This window comes from Oncorhynchus mykiss, chromosome 20 (genome assembly GCF_057628025.1).
Source record: "Oncorhynchus mykiss isolate SJ-2025 chromosome 20, ASM5762802v1, whole genome shotgun sequence".
NCBI lineage: Eukaryota > Metazoa > Chordata > Actinopteri > Salmoniformes > Salmonidae > Oncorhynchus > Oncorhynchus mykiss.
This window is the reverse complement of record NC_143041.1, coordinates 20,725,159-20,745,366: the sequence shown is the minus strand read 5'-3', so window position 1 is coordinate 20,745,366 and position 20,208 is coordinate 20,725,159. Positions and strand designations below refer to the sequence as shown.

Here is a 20,208-nt window from a genome sequence, read left to right as displayed (position 1 = left end):
TGTAGCGTCCTACAAACTAATATGACCACTCTATGGAAAGATGAGACTCTTATGAACACGATGCTCTATGACCCCCACAGGTGTCACAGGATTCATCTGAAGTCCGAACAGCTGAACTTCTGTCTGTAGGGTCCGAACCGTTTGGGATACACACTAATAGGACCCCACCAGGGCTGGTAAAACCTTGGATGATTGCTATTCTAACTTCCACAACGCATATAAGGCCCTCCCCCGCCCCCCTTTCGGAAAAGCTGACCACGACTCCATTTTGTTGCTCCCTGCCTACAGACAGAAGCAAAAACAAGAAGCTCCCGCGCTGAGGTCTGTTCAACGCTGGTCCGACCAATCTGATTCCACGCTCCAAGACTGCTTCCATCACGTGGACTGGAATATGTTCCGCATTGTGGCGAACAACAACATTGACGAATACGCTGATTCGGTGTGCGAGTTCATTAGAACGTGCATTGAATATGTCATTCCCATAGCAACGATTAAAACATTCCCAAACCAGAAACTGTAGATTGATGGCAGCATTTGCGTGAAACTGAAAGCGCGAACCACTGTTTTTAATCAGGGCAAGGTGACCGGAAACATGACCGAATACAAACAGTGTAACTATTCCCTCCGCAAGGCAATCAAACAAGCTAAGCGTCAGTATAGAGACAAAGTAGAGTCGCAATTCAACGGCTCAGACACAAGAGGTATGTGGCAGGGTCTACAGTCAATCACGGATTACAAAAAGAAAACCAGCCCCGTCACGGACCAGGATGTCTTGCTTCCAGGCAGACTAAATAACTTTTTTGCCCGCTTTGAAGACAATACTGACACGGCCAGCAAACAAAACATGCGGACTCTCCTTCACTGCAGCTGACGTGTGTAAAACATTTAAACGTGTTAACCCTCGCAAGGCTGCAGGCCCACCATTGTTCCTGTTCCCAAGAAAGCTAAGGTAACTGAGCTAAATGACTACCGTCCAGTAGCACTCACTTCCATCATCATGAAGTGCTTTGAGAGACTAGTCAAGGACCTTATCACCTCCACCCTACCTGACACCCTAGACCCACTCCAATTTGCTTACCGCCCAAATAGGTCCACAGGCGATGCAATCTCAACCACACTGCCCTAACCCATTTGGACAAGAGGAATACCTATGTGAGAATACTGTTCATCAACTACAAATCAGCATTTAACACTATAGTACCCTCCAAACTCGTCATCAAGCTCGAGACCCTGGGTCTCGACCCCGCCCTGTGCAACTGGGTACTGGACTTCCTGTCGGGCAGCCCCCAGGTGGTGAGGGTAGGTAACAACATCTCCACCCCGCTGATCCTCAACATTGGGGCCCCACAAGGGTGCATTCTGAGCCCACTCCCGTACTCCCTGTTCACCCACTACTGCGTGGCCACGCACGCCTCCAACTCAATCATCAAGTTTGCGGCCGACACTACAGTGGTAGGCTTGATTACCAACAACGACGAGACGGCCTACAGGGAGGAGGTGAGGGCCCTCGGAGTGTGGTGTCAGGAAAATAACCTCACACTCAACGTCAACAAAACTAAGGAGATGATTGTGGACTTCAGGAAACAGCAGAGGGAGCACCCCCCTATCCACATCGATGGGACAGTAGTGGAGAGGGTAGTAAGTTTTAAGTTCCTCGGCGTACACATCACAGACGAACTGAATTGGTCCACCCACACAGACAGCATCGTGAAGAAGGCGCAGCAGCGCCTCTTCAACCTCAGGAAGCTGAAGAATTTTGGCTTGTCACCAAAAACACTCACAAACCTCTACAGATGCACAATCGAGAGCATCCTGTCGGGCTGTATCACCGGCTGGTACGGCAACTGCTCCGGCCACAACCGTAAGGCTCTCCAGAGGGTAATGAGGTCTGCACAACGTATCACCGGGGGCAAACTACCTGCCCTCCAGGACACCTACACCACCCGATGTCACAGGAAGGCCATGAAGACCATCAAGGACAACAACCACCCGAGCCACTGCCTGTTCACCCCGTTATCATCCAGAAGGCGAGGTCAGTACAGGTGCATCAAAGCTGGGACCGAGAGACTGAAAAACAGCTTCTATCTCAAGGCCATCAGACTGTTAAACAGCCACCACTAACATTGAGTGGCAGCTGCCAACACACTGACTCAACTCCAGCCACTTTAATAATGGGAATTGATGTAAAATATATCACTAGCCACTTTAAACAATGCTGCTTAATATATTGTTTACATACCCTACATTACTCATCTCATAGGTACAGTGCCTTGCGAAAGTATTCGGCCCCCTTGAACTTTGCGACCTTTTGCCACATTTCAGGCTTCAAACATAAAGATAAAACTGTATTTTTTTGTGAAGAATCAACAAGTGGGACACAATCATGAAGTGGAACGACATTTATTTGATATTTCAAACTTTTTTAACAAATCAAAAACTGAAAAATTGGCCGTGCAAAATTATTCAGCCCCCTTAAGTTAATACTTTGTAGCGCCACCTTTTGCTGCGATTACAGCTGTAAGTCGCTTGGGGTATGTCTCTATCAGTTTTGCACTCGATTGGATTCAGGTCTGGACTTTGACTTGGCCATTCTAACATCTGGATATGTTTATTTTTGAACCATTCCATTGTAGATTTTGCTTTATGTTTTGGATCATTGTCTTGTTGGAAGACAAATCTCCGTCCCAGTCTCAGGTCTTTTGCAGACTCCATCAGGTTTTCTTCCAGAATGGTCCTGTATTTGGCTCCATCCATCTTCCCATCAATTTTAACCATCTTCCCTGTCCCTGCTGAAGAAAAGCAGGCCCAAACCATGATGCTGCCACCACCATGTTTGACAGTGGGGATGGTGTGTTCAGCTGTGTTGCTTTTACGCCAAACATAACGTTTTGCATTGTTGCCAAAAAGTTCAATTTTGGTTTCATCTGACCAGAGCACCTTCTTCCATATGTTTGGTGTGTCTCCCAGGTGGCTTGTGGCAAACTTTAAACGGCACTTTTTATGGATATCTTTAAGAAATGGCTTTCTTCTTGCCACTCTTCCATAAAGGCCAGATTTGTGCAATATACGACTGATTGTTGTCCTATGGACAGAGTCTCCCACCTCAGCTATAGATCTCTGCAGTATATCCAGAGTGATCATGGGCCTCTTGGCTGCATCTCTGATCAGTCTTCTCCTTGTATGAGCTGAAAGTTTAGAGGGACGGCCAGGTCTTGGTAGATTTGCAGTGGTCTGATACTCCTTCCATTTCAATATTATCGCTTGCACAGTGCTCCTTGGGATGTTTAAAGCTTGGGAAATATTTTTGTATCCAAATCCGGCTTTAAACTTCTTCACAACAGTATCTCGGACCTGCCTGGTGTGTTCCTTGTTCTTCATGATGCTCTCTGCGCTTTTAACGGACCTCTGAGACAATCACAGTGCAGGTGCATTTATACGGAGACTTGATTACACACAGGTGGATTGTATTTATCATCATTAGTCATTTAGGTCAACATTGGATCATTCAGAGATCCTCACTGAACTTCTGGAGAGAGTTTGCTGCACTGAAAGTAAAGGGGCTGAATAATTTTGATTTGTTTTTGATTTGTTAAAAAAGTTTGAAATATCCAATAAATGGCGTTCCACTTCATGATTGTGTCCCACTTGTTGTTGATTCTTCACAAAAAAATACAGTTTTATATCTTTATGTTTGAAGCCTGAAATGTGGCAAAAGGTCTCAAAGTTCAAGGGGGCCGAATACCTTCGCAAGGCACTGTATATACTGTACTCGATACCATCTACTGCATCTTGCCTATGCCGTTCTGTACCATCACTCATTCATATATCTTTATGTACATATTCTTTATCCCTTTACACTTGTGTGTATAAGGTAGTAGTTTTGGAATTGTTAGGTTAGATTACTCGTTGGTTATTACTGCATTGTCGGAACTAGAAGCACAAGCATTTCGCTACGCTCGCATTAACATCTGCTAACCATGTGTATGTGACAAGTACATTTGATTTTGATTTGACTTTGGAAAGGAGAGACTCTTACGAAAAGATGGTGTTTTGCTCTACGACCCCCACAAGTGTCACAGACTCATCTGATTGTAACCCATACAAATGAATGGAAGTATGGAGGTAGTTTTGAACCAACAAAAATAAGGGATTAAATATGTGTTCATAAAAACAAAAATATTTCCCGAGCTAGATATAGGACAGACACTTCAAAATGTTATTCCTTATGATTTTTTGGGGAGACTGTTTGTTGTTTTTGCCATTTATGAGTGTGTTATTTAATTTGTTTCTATGGCCAAATTCAATATTTGACCAAATCATTTTAAAATATATATTTTGATACCTAAAGGGGTCCTAAAATTCAAAATCAAATAGCTAAATGATTAATGATATGACCATCTTAAAACAATTCCATATGTTAGCTTAGTAGAAGCCCACTCCCCCCAACTGCTTAGACTTTTAGAGGTTAACCAGGATGTTCAGGTCACTGGGTGAAGGGCTATTGGAAATATGTGGAGGAGGTTTTCTCACATTTCTCAACACCTGTAGCAGAGTATCCTCGTCTACTACCCTTCCTCCCCCTTCTGTCTCTCATTTTCACTCAGTTTCTCGCTCTCTCTTTTTCTCTCTCTCACTGTCTTTCTTACATTCTCTCTCACTTTCTCTCTCTCTCCAATTGAGAATTTTTGTCACTAGCCTACAAACAATTCCCCATGATATCAACATGGAATTATGTTTGAAAAGCTGAAATGTCTTGAGTCAATAAGTACTCAACCCCTTTGTAAAGTCAAGCCTAAATAACTTCAGGAGTAAAAATGTGTGCAATAATAGTGTTTAACAAAAATGTGGCAAAGCAATTAACTTTTTGTCCTGAATACAAAGTGTAATGTTTGGGGCAAATCCAATACAACACATTACTGAGTACCACTCTCCATATTTTCAAGCATGGTGGTGACTGCAACATGTTATGGGTATGCTTGTAATTGTTAAGGACTTGGGAGTTTTTCAAAATAAAACAATTTACGGAATGGAGCTAAGCACAGGCAAAATTCTAGAGGAAAACCTGGTTTGTCTGCTTTCCACCAGACACTGTGAGATAAAATCACCTTTCAGATGGACAATAACCTAAAACACAAGTACAAATATACACTGGAGTTGCTTACCGAGAAGACAGTGAATAATCCTGAGTGGCCGAGTTACATTTTCGACTTGAAAATCTATCTACTGGAAAATCTATGTCAAGACCTGAAAATAGTTGTCTAGCAATGATCAACAACCAATTCGACAGAGCTTGAAGAATTTAGAAAATAATACATGGGAAAATGTTGAACAATCCAAGTGTGGAAAGCTCAGAGACTTATCCAGAAAGACTCACAGCTGTAATTGCTTCCAAAGGTACAGCTGTAATTGCTTCCAAAGGTACTTCTATAATGTATTGACTCGGGGGTTGAATACTAGGTGAGAAAGATCATCTATTAAATCCATTTTTAATTCAGGCTGTAACACAACAAACATTTTGTGGAATAAGTCAGCGGTGTGAATACTTCCTGAAGGCACTGTACATATTGAAGTGATGGGATATCCCATGTATTTTAAGGTGCACATTTCTAATGCACATTATACTTTATGTAATTTCTTAGTCTGATTTGACTAATAATCCAAAAGAACTGGTAACAGTTATCAGAATGGGGGGGGGGGGGGTATTGTTTTCTGATCAAAGGATGATGTTTCCATTGTGAAATGATGATGATGAGGATTAACTGTTGATATACTGTACATGTGGGTGGTTGTGACTCAGCACTTTTCAGATATAGATCCAGACAGACAGACAGACAGACAGACAGACAGACAGACAGACAGACAGACAGACAAATACACAGACAGTCAGAAGGCAGCATTCTCTGCCTGTTTCACTGTCTGTTTTCTGGATCCTGGCATCCATTCACACACCCTTTATCACTGTCATCTAGCCCTAGTCCCCCCTTAAGCAACAGAGAAATGGGCAAACAGCTGTCACTGTCAAGCGCATAGCATCCGTCTATTCTCAATGGCTAGCAGCTGACAGGTGTTTTACACTGGGTTGATGCATTGGGCTACAGGATGTTTGTCTGATGTTTTTTTCCTTGGACGTTTTAATGGTTATACGGTGTTGTTTGTGGGTATTTTAGATTAGCTGTGTGTGTTGTACAAAGGATAACTATTTGAACACCACCTGCCATTGTTGGCCATTTCCTTAATGCATCTTGAGTCACTCCCTTAGAAAAATGACCCATTATTTAAATATATTGAGTTCCAAGTCTCCGATGTCGGTGACTGGGAACCCCTGGGAGCAACAATTTAACTCAATCACCACCTTCATCTCTCACTGTTACAGGAGAGATAATTTGTTCGGAGAGGGTGGAGGAAAGGAGGTCTCTCTCTCTCTCTCTCTCTCTCTCTCCCTCTTCTTAATATGCTGGAGAGAGAGAGAAAGAAAAGATTGCCATGGAACAAAGTGCCACATCTGCCACGCCCTCTAGTGCTCATCCGGTGTCTCCTTGACCTGCCGCCACTCCCCCATTACTCTCTTCCGATCTCTGTGTGTGATTGTGTGGGCGGAGACAGGTGTGCTGAGTCAGAGCAGATCCCCACCAGCTGCAACCTGTTCCATAATCAATACCTCTACAAATACTCCGTCCTGCCACTTCCACACTGCCAGATCGTAATCTCTGCCCAGTCAGTCCATGTTTCTAGCCGTATGTTCATGTTGTGCTTGGTTTCCCTTGCCTGATGCTGTTTTCCTGTCCGCTACAGTTCTGACTCTGGTCCCTGTCTCCAGTCCGACTTCTCGTCAGTCTTGCTACTCTGTCCTGGATTCCCCACTCTACGCTCCCTTGGATTCCCTTCCGGACCTGCTTACTCTGTCCCCACACCTCTCACTCCAGCCTCAGCCTCCGTACCTGGTTTTAAGCAACCCGCCCGAGCTTCACCTGGCTCAATCTTCCCCCGTGTTTCAAAAAATACCTTGGTTACCTCATCTCAGTCTCCTCGTCTGAGTCTGCTCTTGGGTTCACCTGTTCCATGTGACAGTACATCTGGCCAAAGACATGAACCCAGCAGACTCAGATCCTCTCCGCCAAACTCTTGCCTGTGAAGGCACCCTGCTCGAGCAACATGACCAAGCCCTGAAAACCCTTCTGGAGCACATCAAGGAGTTTTCACGGAGCCTGTTTGACCTACAGGGCTGAACCTTAGCTCGGAGCTCACAACCAGCCCCTAGTTCGCCTCCTCTGCTCCGTGCGCATTTCGTTTCCGGTCCCCGAGCTTGGAGAGCTTGCAGAGCCTTTTTGTTTAAATGTTCGCTGATATACAAGCAGTAGCACCATGCTGATGCTAGCAACCGGGCCAAGATTTCAGCTCCCATAGTGTCGCTGAGATGGAGATCGAGTTTCACACCTTCACCGTTGAGATCGGCTGGAATGAGGAGGTCCTTCAGGGAGAATTCCAGAGCGCTCTCACTGAGACCATCAAGGATGAGTTGGTGTCCAGGGATGAGCCTGATGGACTCGAGGAGCTCATTTCTCTCGCCATCCACATTGACAACCGTCGGAGAGAGAGGGAAGAACCCGAACAGTCACGGCTCGACCGGCCCGTCTCTCTCCTGAGGAGAGGCAGCGGCGAGTCAGCATTAGGAGCTGCCTATACTGTGGCCAGGTTGGTCACTTGTCTCCACTTGTTCACTGCGGCCAGTTAAAGGGGGTGGCTTGGCTGTTGTGGGGGATATACTGTTTATTCAAAGAACCGTTCCATCCAAGCACTCTTGTATGGCAAAGCCAGGATTGTTCTCTACCTGCCCTCATCGACTTGGGTGCCGGCGAGAGTTTCCTGGACCGAGGTGTTGTTACCCAGTTGGGTCTTGACACTGTTCTACCAGATTCACCCCAGATGCCTATGCACTCAATGGACAGCTTCTCACCCGTGTCAGTGAGAGAACTGTGCCGGTCATCCTGCGTCTCTCTGGGAATCACCAGGAAAGGATCAGTCTCACATAAGCGACTGCCCTTGCTCTCCTCTGGTTCTTGGCCATCCTTGGTTAAAGCTGCACAACCCACAGATCGACTGGACCGCTGGAAGGGTCACCACTTAGAGTACATTTTGTCACTCTAATTGTCTATATTCTGCCCTTCCCCCTGCCTTGTCTGTGCCCCAGTCCATTCCAGAACCCCCGGGCCTGTCATCAGTTCCTCCAGTGTGTCACAATCTAATTCCTGTGTTCAGCAAGTACCACACCCTGTCTCTGTCGCCTTATCGGCCGTACGACTGCGCTATTGACCTCCAACCTGGAGCTCTTCTCCCTGTAGCCAGTTGTATAACCTCTCTGGCCCCAAGCAAGAGGCTTTGGAGGGGTACATCCAGGATTCCAAGGCTGCAGGAAATGTCAGGCCTTCTTTCTCTCTGTTAGGGGCTGGGTTTTTTTTGTCACTGAGGCCGTGCATAGATTTCCGTGGACTGAATAGTATCACTGTTAGGAACAAGTATCCCTTTCCACTCATCAGTCCTGCTTTTGCCCCCCTCCATGGTGCCACGGTGTTCACTAAACCTCCGGAATGCCTTTCACCTTGTCCGCATCAGAGGGGGACGAGTGGAAAATGGCGTTCAATACACAACTTGGACTCTGAGTATTTGGTCATGCAGTTTGGTCTCACTAACGCCCCTGTTGTTTTCCAGAGCCTGATTAATGACATTCTTAGGGATGTGATTGGACGCTTCGTTTTTGTCTACGTGGATGACATTTGTGTGGACGTAACCTGTCCTACATCCAGACCGCCAAACGTCTGAACTCCAGGCAGGCCAGGTGGGCATTGTTCTTTGGAAGATTCAACTTCACACTCACTTATCGCCCCGAATCTAAGAATACCAAGCCTGACGCCCACTTCCGTCAGTTCGCCACAGACAACACAGGTTCCGGGAATGCCATCCACCTGCATCGTTACCGCTGTCTCCTGGGAGATCAAGTCCCGTATTCGCCAGGTTCAGTAGAACCAGCCTGACCCAGGTAATGGTCCTAGAAAGGCTCTGTTTGTTCCAGATTCAGTTCGCTCTGAAGTTCTTCAGTAGGCCCATTCTACTCACCTCACCTGTCACCGTGGCATGAACTAGACAGTCGCCTTCCTGCGTCAGTGCTTTTGGTGGACCATGGAGAGAGACATCCTAGAGTTCGTCTCAGCCTGGTCTGTGCCTGGAAAAAACCTCCACCAAAACCACTGCTTCGCCCTCTTCTCATACCCAGTCGCCCCTGGTCACACATAGCTCTGGACTTTGTCATTGGCCTTCCCCCATCTAACGGTAACTCAGTCATCCCCACCATTATCGACAGATTGTCCAAAGCGGCTCACTTCATTCCCCTCTCCAAGCTTCCATCCTCCAGGGAGACTGCGGTCCTGCTGGTATCCCATGTGTTTCGGCTGCATGGCATTCTCACTGACATCGTTTCAGACAGGGGACTCCAATTTACATCCCAATTTTGGAGATCCTTCTGTTCACCACTTGGGATTAAAGTTAGTCTTTCATCTGGATATCACCGACAGACCAATGGCCAGACCGAATGGGCCAACCCGGAGCTGGAGACTGCCCTACGCTGTGTGACTTCGGCTAACCCTTCCTCCTGAAGTGCTCAGCTACCCTGGGTGGAATATGCCCACAACACCCTCATCAACGCCTGGTCAGATATGTCAGCCTTTGAGTGTGCTCTGGGCTATCAACCCCAGGAGGTCGAGGTAGCAGTGCCCTCAGTCCATGAGGAGTGCCCTCAGTCCTCTGTCCTTCACCGTGCCTTCACCAGGAAACACTCCAGACCAAAGGGTATGGCTCTCGAAGGACTTGCCCTTGAAAGTGGCTTCCAGAAAACTTGCCCCCTGATTCATTGGTCCCTTTGCGATTGATCGTGTCATTAACCTCTGTTGTGCACCTGAAACTCTCTTATTAAGATCCACCCAACCTTCCATGTGTCCATGATTTTAAACCTGTCTGCTCCAGTCCCCTGTCTCCTCCTGCAGCAACTCCTCCACCCCCTTGGCTCGTCAATGACCATCCCGCCTATACCGTCCGGTGGCTTTTGGATGTGGAGCGGGTACTGTCACATCTGCTCCTGCCATGCCCTCTAGTGCTCATCCGGTGTTGCCTTGACCTGCCACCACTCCCCCAGTGCTCGCTCCCTCTCCCTGTGTGTGTGGGCGGAGACAGTCAGTTAGTCTTCTAGCCGTTTGTTCATGTTGTGCCTGTTTACCCTTGCCTGATGCTGTTTTCCTCTCCGCTACAGTTCTGCCCGCTCTGTCCCTGGCTCCAGTCCGACTTCTCGTCAGTCCTGCTACTCTGTCCTGGATTCTACACTCCCTTCGTTTCCCCTCCGAACCTGCTTACCCTGTCTCCACACCTCTCGCTCCAGCCTCCGCACCTGGTTTCCAGCAACCCGCTCGGGCTTCACCTGGCCTGCACTCAAACCCCCCGTGTTTCAATAAATTCCTTGGTTACCTCGTCTGAGTCAGCTCTTGGGCTCTTGGGTTCCGCTTCGCGCGACACAAAGACAAATAGTTTTGCATTGTTTATTTTATTCAGGCCTCCATTAGAGGTGTCCTTCTTCTCAGACAAATTAGGGATGTTTTGAATAAAATACAAATGAAGAATAAACACAAATGAATTGAGTGATAGTTTACCTCAGTCGCCACTGGGACCTCCATCTCTACAGTACCTCTCACTGTTACAGAAGAGGTCAGAGAGGGTGAAGGAGAGGAGAGGAAAGGAGGTGTGTTTTTTCTCCTCTCACTCGTCTGTTAGAGGCTGATAAAGACGGCTGCATTCAGACCTGTTCTGTTCAAGGCTGTATACACCAGTAGACAGAACATCTCTCTCTCTTTCTCTCCTCTCTCTCCTGTGTAAATAATCCTTGCAGTGTTATCAGTGAGAGAGAGAGAGCAGGCTACAGCTCCATTCTACCCAGCCATGCGGTAATTACAGCATATTATACACCCTTCAGAGACACACCCCCCCCCCCCCCCCCCCCCCCCCAAAAAAGTGTGAAATGACAAAAGGAAGTGCGGAGCGTGAGGTTGGAGAAGGGGTTTGGATCAAAAAGCTCAGTCCCCAGTCCCTGTGGAGTGATTTCCCGTACACCCTTATGTGAGGTATACTTTCTGGCACCAAATGTTATGTACAGGCTGTCATGTCACTGTTACATGAGCTAAGAGGAAAATATTATTTTTCTAAATTTGTACATACTGTATTGACTTCAAAAAGGTGGAAATGTCATGATTGTTATGTATTGATGAATATTGTTATATCACTGTGGTACCTGCCATCTGGGCTTTGAATATAGCAAGCTCACTGTGGTCTAAGCATGATCATTCTGTCTCGGCTGATTATGTGATTATATTCATAATTTCCAACCTCAGATGGAAGTTCTACACTATTCTATTTCCTGTTTTCATTTCATGACATCACACCAGATATTAGAGGTCAATTTAAAAAGTCCACAAATACATGTTTCCATTTGAGGGTTTTTTTCTCTTTACTTTCTATCGAGTCTTATCATAGTGATCCTAGTGGAAGCCATCCATAGATAGCCTGTTGATATGCTCTATGTCTGTGTCCTCTCCACAGCTCTCCTCTTGCTCTACGACGTCACTAACAAGGCCTCCTTTGACAACATCAAGGTAAGACTCAGTCCTGTGTCAGTCCTGTCTGCGGGGCTCATCAACTTTTAACACTATATAAAGGCTTTTCTTTTCTTCATCTTTCCATCTCCTTCCCCCCACCTCCATATATCTGGCATAGTCTAACCAGTGTCATCCCGCCATTCTCTTCACCTCCTTCATTTCTCTTTCATTGACATCTATGTCCACTTTCTCCCTCCGTTTCTCCATTACTGTCTAACCTACTCCATCCCTTCCCCCTCCCTCCATTTCTGCCTCATCTAACCACCACACGGTGTCTTTCTCCCTCTATTTCTTTCCATTTGTTTGATTTGAGGTGACTTGATAAGCTGTTACAGTAAGTTGTGTAGAATAACATTATAATAGCTCTGTCTTGTTTTGTAATATACCATTTTGAAATAGAGCTCATGGTGAGGTCAGAGATGGTTCTGATGATTATAATGGTGATGGTGATGGTGATGATGGTGGGAGTGTGTAGGTGTAAATCCCAGGTAGTTATTTTCCAAAATGGTGAAACAGATCAGCTGTGCCACAAAATGGTGACATCTCTCTGATTTTACAGGCTGCTCTCCAACGAGACTGTGAATTTGAGGTCATTTCGACTCCATTTGATGTAACCTCATCTTTTCACCCCTTCAGTCTTCTCCACAGACGTATTACAGTCTTTTGATTAACGTTAAAGGACAAGAAGTCTTGGCGACAGGGGGTTTAAACATGGGCTATTTAAATGGCATGTAGTCATCAAAGAGAGAGGTTATGTTGCGTAGCTGCAGACCCGCCTGTTCCCACTGCTGTAACTGCAGCTGGTTCTCCTATCACTAAAACATGGTAGAACAGGGGGTACGTACTGTAGAGGTCCCTAGGGAAGCAGAGACAGCGTGGATACTCTCACTTACTTTCACTTATTTTGATCAACAGCACAGTTGCTCTTACTCACGTAAGGGACAGTTAGAAAATTACTGTGTGTGTGTGTGTGTGGGGGGGGGGGGGGTTAAAAATAGGGGAGGGTGGTGTAACTTCGTTTTTTGCTTTGGGGAGGGTTGTGTGGAGTTTTATTGGGCACAGGGGAGCGTAGTGTATTGTTCCCTGGTTTACATGAGCTATTTTGCAGGTTTTCCTATATATACACTGGACAAAAATATTAATGCAAAGTGTAAAGTGTACCATTTTCTATGTGCCTTCCATATCAAAGGGTTTTGATACTTTCTTTAAACACTAGACTATGCCACAGTACCCACATGGGTTGCCGCCGTCGGCTCCGGGCTCATATTCGTCACACTTGCACCTTTGATATTCCCTCTCCAAAGACCATGAAACAACATGTTTCGTTGCCCATGATGAGGCTTTTTATCAGCTATTGACCTCACAATAAGCCAGATTTGAGTAATTTCCATGATAGCTTTGTGGTGCTGAAACGGCACGTGTCAGCCTCGGCACAATCAATCGGGAGGTGGACAGCGCATAATTCGAGTAATTCATTTCAACAGTCTTCATTTTAATTTAAAATGAAATAAGAGCAAGAAGGCTTGTGTATGTATGTACTTGTGTATGGCCAAGTGTGTGGGAGTAAGAGAGGAACGAGTAGACATCCCATTGTGTCACATGCAAGGTGAAAACATTTCTGAGAGCACCACCGAATGCACTTAGTGAGGAACAAACCATGTAGTTTATCACACTATAATTCTATTGCTAAAATGACCTTACATCTGTAGGGGAACTATGACCAGGGTGATCACCGACCTGTTTTGAAGTCATCCTGGACTATTCAAATGAGTTTTCGCTTTGGACTTTTAAACATTTTGTTCATCATGATTGTGTATTATGAATACAATTGAACTCAAACTATAAACTACTGTGGCTATATTTTAACAAACCTAATGCAATGGTAAATATAGGTTTGGGGTTGTGTCAGAAATATTTGTGCTATTTTCAAAACTGGAAATATGGGCGCAGTGTCACGCCATGGCCATAGAGAGGCTTTTTATTCTCTATTTCGGTTAGGCCAGGGTGTGACTAGGGTGGGCATTCTATGTCCTTTTTTCTATGTTTTGTATTTCTATGTCTGGTTCTCAATCAGGGACAGCTGTCTATCGTTGTTTCTGATTGAGAACCATACTTAGGTACCCTTTTCCCCCACCTGTTTTGTGGGAAGTTAACTTTGACTTTGTTCAGGGCACATAACCCAAAGCGTCACGGTTTGGTTTTGTTCTTTGTTTTGTCGGCATCATTTTTAATAAAGAGAAAATATACGCTTACCATGCTGCACCTTGGTCCAGTCCTTCAGCCAGCCGTTACACACAGTAGCTGGCGGTGGCGCGAAAGGTCTGGGTTGTAGGTGTGTCGAGGCTTGCCCACTCACTGGCTAATTAGAACGTGCTCCATGGCTAAATATGTGGTTGCTTTAAGTTGCGCATTTATAGTATTTTATGTATTGCGTTGTCATCACCTCCAATTCGAATGTTAGTCCGTTATAGCCCAGTTTGTTAAAGTGCTTACAGAAACAAAATATATTTAGGCCTATCCCATCTTTTCTAAATATGTTGAACATGTTTGCAGTCCACATTGTAAGAAGCCTAATGGCATGACTTCAATAGCCTTCACACTGATATTGTCACGGCCATTGAAAGAACTAGACCAAAGCGCAGCGTGGTGAGCGTACATATTCCTTTTATTTAGGATGACGCCGACAAAAACAATACAAAACAACCGTGAAGCTTAATGGGCTATGTGCCACAAACAAAGTTAACTTTCCACACTGAAAGGAGGGAAAAGGGCTACCTAAGTATGGTTCCCAATCAGAGACAACGATAGACAGCTGATTGAGAACCCTACCCGGCCAAAACAAAGAAATACAAAATCATAGAAAACAAAAACATAGAATGCCCACCCTAAATCACACCCTGACCAAACCAAATGAAGACAAAAAGGCTCTCTAAAGTCAGGGTGTGATCCCCCCCCCCCCCCCCCCCAAAGGTGAGTACTCCGGCCGCAAAACCTGAACCTATAGGGGAGGGTCTGGGTGGGTATTTATCCGCAGTGGCGGCTCAGGTGTGGGACGCAGACCCCGCTCCACCACTGGCTCACCCCACTTTGGTGGCACCTCTGGTGCGGGGACCCTTGTCGCTGACCCCGGGCCCTGGACCGGGCACCCTCGTTGCGGGCTCCGGACCGGAGACCGTCGCTGGAGGCCCCGGACCGTGGACCCTCGTTGCGGGCCCCGGACCGTCGCTGGAGGCTCCGGACCGTGGACCGTCGCTGGAGGCTCCGGACCGGAGACCGTCGCTGGAGGCTTCGTGCCATGACTCCTCACTGGAGGCTTCGTGCCATGACTCCTCACTGGAGGCTTCGTGCCATGACTCCTCACTGGAGGCTTCATGCCATGGATCATCACTGGAGGCTTCTTGCCATGGATCATCACTGGAGGCTTCGTGCCATGGATCATCACTGGAGGCTTCGTGCCATGGATCATCACTGGAGGCTTCGTGCCATGGATCATCACTGGAGTGGAGAGACACACAGGAGGCCTGGCTCTGGCTCTGAGCAGGCACAGGACTCACCAGGCTGGGGAGACATACAGGAGGCTTAGTTCTGGGCACAGGCAAAGGACTCACCAGGCTGGAGAGACATACTTTGTTTTGTCCTTGGCAGAGGCACCGGATACACTGGGCCGTGGAGGCGCACTGGAGGTCCAGACACTCTTAGAATCTATTCAAGCTATTCAAGTCCAAATGAAATTGTATTTGTCACATGCGCCGAATACAATGGGTGTAGACTTAATTAACCGTGAAATGCTTGCATAATAAAAAGAAAAATAGGAATAAAATACAGAAGAGATTTATACAGTGCATTCGGAAATTATTCAGACCCCTTGACTTTTTCTACATTTTGTTACGTTACAGCCTTATTCTAAAATGGATTAAATCGTTTTTCCCCCCTCAATCTACACACAATACCCCATAATGACAAAGCAAATTGCGAATTTATTTAAAATGTAAACTGAAATATTATAAATATATAAGTTCTTAGTGATGTGGATTCCAAGGAACGACCCTCTCCACTACAGCCCCTTCGATGTGGATGGGAGCATGCTCTCCCTTCTTTGTCCTATAGTCCACACTCAGCACTTTGGTCTTACTGACGCTGAGGAAGAGGTTATTGTCATGGCATCACGCTGCAAAGTCTCTGACCTCCTCCCTGTAGGCCGTTGGTGATCAGGCCTACCACCGTTGTGTCGTCAGCAAACTTGATTATGGGTGTGTTGGTGTCGTGTGCGGAAACACAGTCGTGAATAAACAGGGAGTACAGGAGGGGGACTAAGCACACACCCTTGAGGGGCCCCCGTGTTGAGGGTCCGCATGGCGGAGGTGTTGTTGCCTACCCTCACCACCTGGGGACGTCCCGTCAGGAAGTCCAGGATCTAGTTAGAGAGGGAGGTGTTCAATCCCATGGTCTCCAGCTTGGTGATTAGCTTGGAGGGGACTATGGTGTTGAACACTGAGCTGTAGTCTCTGAACAGAATTCTCACATAGTTATTTCTCATCTTGTCCAGGTGGGAGATGTGTGAAGTGCAATTGCGATTGCGTCATCTGTGCATCTGTTGGGGCGGTATGCAAATGGTTTGGGTCCAGGTTGTCTGACCCAATGGCCTATTAAGACACTTTATGTTGGTGTTTCCTTTATTTGGAAGTTACCTGAACATGCTGCATGCATGCTTCTTTGTGTTTGACCCTATTCACAACATTATATCCTTGTGGTGATGCTCAAGCTTAGGTGGTTTGTCTGGCAGCATCCATTCTGTTTTTCTTTTCAAGCACTCCACTCTGCAAGACCATCCCTCCATTCTTCCATCCCGCTCTCATTCTCTCTATCTCTGTTTTCCATAGAGATGTGGAGGGCCTTGAGTGCTCTGTTAGTTTGAATGGAGAGGTTTGAAGCGAAGCCTTGGAGAGATTGTCGGGAGATGGGAGACTAGCTTGAACTGGTTCCCACCCATGTAATTTCATGATAGGTTTAATAGAGCTACAGGTCGGTTCAATAGAGATACACATATTATTTTATACTCAAAATTAAGAGGGGAAAGGAGAAAGACTGGGGTAAAAGGAAGAGGAATAGAGAGAGAAGATGACAGAGAGAAACAGACTGTTGAAGACAGTTTTAGAATTAGGTGTAAATCATTTCTGAGTTCATAGTTCTTTTTCAGATGTTGATGTGATACCTGTGCCCTGTGGCGTGTCTAGACTGAGATGGAGACTGAGGGCAATAGTGTGGAAGTCTAGCCCAACAGACTGATTTGAGACCAATTCCCAGCTGAGCTTGCTATTGGCTGCTGGGTAATTTGTTGCCTCTGCTCCTTCTCTTTCAGGCTGATTGACGATTGTAACAATGCACACACACACTCACACAAATTAAGCACACACACACACACACACAAATTAAACACACACACACACAACCAGCTTGCTCCTATTCCAATCAAGGATTCTGTATTTATTTCTGTCTAGCAGCATTAGTAGGCAGAAATGGTCCACAGAGCAGCAGGATGAAAAGTTTATTGTTAACATTTGATAATAACTGACTGCACAGGTGGGAGTCATCCTGACAAAGGTACAAATGTCATTCATCTCATAAAATACCATATGGGAGCATAATTTATTTTCATCTAATATTTTTTCAATCTCCAGTTTGGCTGCTCTCTCCCTCAGTACAAATACCACAGATACAGTATACCAGTCTGACATCAACCATCTCCCCTGTTGGACCTTTATGTAGTTCAGAGCTGAGGTTCAATCTTCTACACAGGATCTCACCATTGTTCTCTCTCTTTCTCTCTCTCTCTCTCTCCCCCTTTTATTCTCTCTCTCTCTCTCAATCATTATTTGCTTTTCTCTCCCTTCCACTCTCTCCACCCTATCTTTGTTAAACCCGTTTTCTGCCCATCCCTTTTCAACAACACGTATCAAGGTATGGCCAGAGTTAGAGCACCATGGCACTCTGTTGCAGTTATGATCTCAGATAGTTCAGATATCTCTATATGCGGTGACCTTTGTGCTGGCTTACAGACTATGCTGCATCGAACAAATGGTGCCTCACTCATAATCTGTGAATAACTATACACAGCCATCTATTGTTCATTTGAAATGAATACAAGACATGAAAGCATCCGCAGCCACTAACATTACATGCTCACCCGTTATACATAGTCACCATTCTCAGTTGAAAGCAATGTTAAACCAATGACACAGAGGTTGTAAAGTTGAGCGTGACATCTTTATATATTTTTATACTGTCTTGCCTCATATCATCAGCCCTGCAGATGCTGCTCACTGTGCTGTGATCCACACACACGCACACACACACGCACACACTGCTTACCAGGGTTGGTGAGTAACGGACTACATGTAACTGACAACAAAGAAACTGATTACAAAAGAGCTGTAACTGTAATCCGTTATGTTACCAGCAAAAATGTTGTAATCAGATACTTCTGAAAAACTGGATGATTACTTCTAGGATTATTTTTAAATTCAGAAAGGATGTATGTGATTTTTTTATTTTTTAAAATATTTTAACACCTTTCTTTTTTCTCAATGATATTCAAATCAGGATTGAAAAAAAGTTAATGGTTAAGTTTGTTCAGCCTGAGCGAGTCTGACCACAAGTCAGAGACCACTATGATGACATACCAAATGCGTTTGATGGATCGCGGAAAAAGAGCAGGAATAAGCTTTTGTAGACTACTGTCCAAGCTATGTCTTCCAATGGTGCGACTGATGTCGGCATCCAAACATTATCCAATTTGAATAAACGCTTGGGGGTAAGGATGACAACAGTGGTGTAGCCTACGGGTAATAAGGATATCACCTACATAGCGTGTTGATGTGAATCACACTGCTGCTCTCTCATTGACCTATTTGCACCTTACAGGTAAAACAATTATGCTAATCTATATTTCCAAGTCCTTTTATTAAAGATCATGGGGTATTAAATTAATTGGAATGACTGTAAATGTGACAGACTTCAGTTTTTAATGTAAAGATATAGCCTAAATGTATTATTATCTGTAGTAAAATGCAATGGGTTAGAAGAAGCCTACACAACCATCCATATATGGCCAGCTGTGTAAACTCTTAACATTGATTTATCCTACAATAGATGTCTTTCAATTGGTAATACTCATTTTTGTAAAAGGTAACTGAAAGTAGTTAGACTACTTTACTGAGTTTGGGTAATCCAAAAGTTACGTTACTGATTACAATTTTGGACTGGTAACTAGTAACGGTAACGGATTACATTTGGAAAGTAACCTACCTAACCCTGCTGCATGCACATCATCATCATCATCATTCACACAGTTCTTATTAAAATGTAAGGCTGAGCCAGGCACTGAAACCAAAGAAACACAACAGTGGCTCATAACAAGCTGGGTATCAAGGTGGCTTACCTGCTCTTAGACAGCGTGAGTATTGGAGAGACCGAGGGGGGCAGTACCCAAAGGCATAGATAGGCTTTAGTGTGGTAGCCTATGTGGGATCATAGGTAGTGCTTAGTGTGGTATACACTTGCTGTATTGCTCTGTAAGGATATATTTTACTTTACATTAGAAAGTTGAAAAAGACACCAGCAACTCATAATGCCTAAAATACCCTAAGTAGTAGGGAATGTTTTAGGTGATAAGCTATACAGTCTCAGCATACATGTAGACTATGGCGGAATCTCAAACCGAACACTTGGACCCTAAGCCCTTTATTGAGTGGACACTTGCTGATGTCTGCAAGTGTTTTGATCAAAATGAGCATTGAGACGATGCCCTCTCCACAGTTTGTTGTAGACTGCCTGCTGCTTCCTTGACAAACACAAGGATGTAATTTAATAAGCTAGCTAAGGATTTGGGGAACTGCCCAGATAAATAGTTTAGCTTGTCACTTATTTATAATAGTTTGACAGCTGCTGATGAAGTTGTAGACGTTCTCCAGCAGTCCGTCCGTAGGCTAATTCAGCATGTTTCCAAAGCACCAATCGCTACATTGTAACATTGTGGTACATCTGCGCACACAGCACAGCAGTGCAGAACATGCAGTTGCTACTTCATTAAAGCTTGTTCATTGTGATATTTACTGTTACTACAGTAGCTAAGCTAACTAACGTTAGCTAGCTAGCTTATTGAAGGAACATTGCATTTGGCGTTCCACTAACTGGTTAGCTTCTCTTTTTTTTCATATGAAGTGGCTGAGACGTAATAGCCCGGCGTCCCATTGTGGCATAGCCACTAGCCTCCGAGTAAAAACAAAATAGCAAAACCATCTGCAGTGGAAGAACAGCCCGAATGCGCACCTCACCAGAATTCCCAACCAACGCGGCTCCGGTACATGTCCTCTATTCATTTGAATGTGTTGATAGTTGGATAAATTGTTTGAGCTATGCTGAGAATTTGAAAAGTATGAAAGCCAATGGTCCAATATTCTAGAACACTGCTACACATACACATTTTTATGATAGACGCTTTAGAGCTAGCTAGCAAGCT

The 20,208-nt window shown here is 45.2% G+C and overlaps 1 protein-coding gene across 1 annotated transcript in view; it reads left to right on the top strand.

Moving 5' to 3' along the window:
* Positions 1 to 20,208, top strand: part of LOC110499052 (ras-related protein Rab-26) — an 82,405-nt gene that overhangs the window by 50,005 nt on the left and 12,192 nt on the right. The window contains exon 5 of the mRNA XM_021575884.3: positions 11,635 to 11,687. Within this exon, the coding sequence (XP_021431559.1) occupies positions 11,635 to 11,687 (53 nt within the window). The remainder of the gene's footprint in view (positions 1 to 11,634; positions 11,688 to 20,208) is intronic.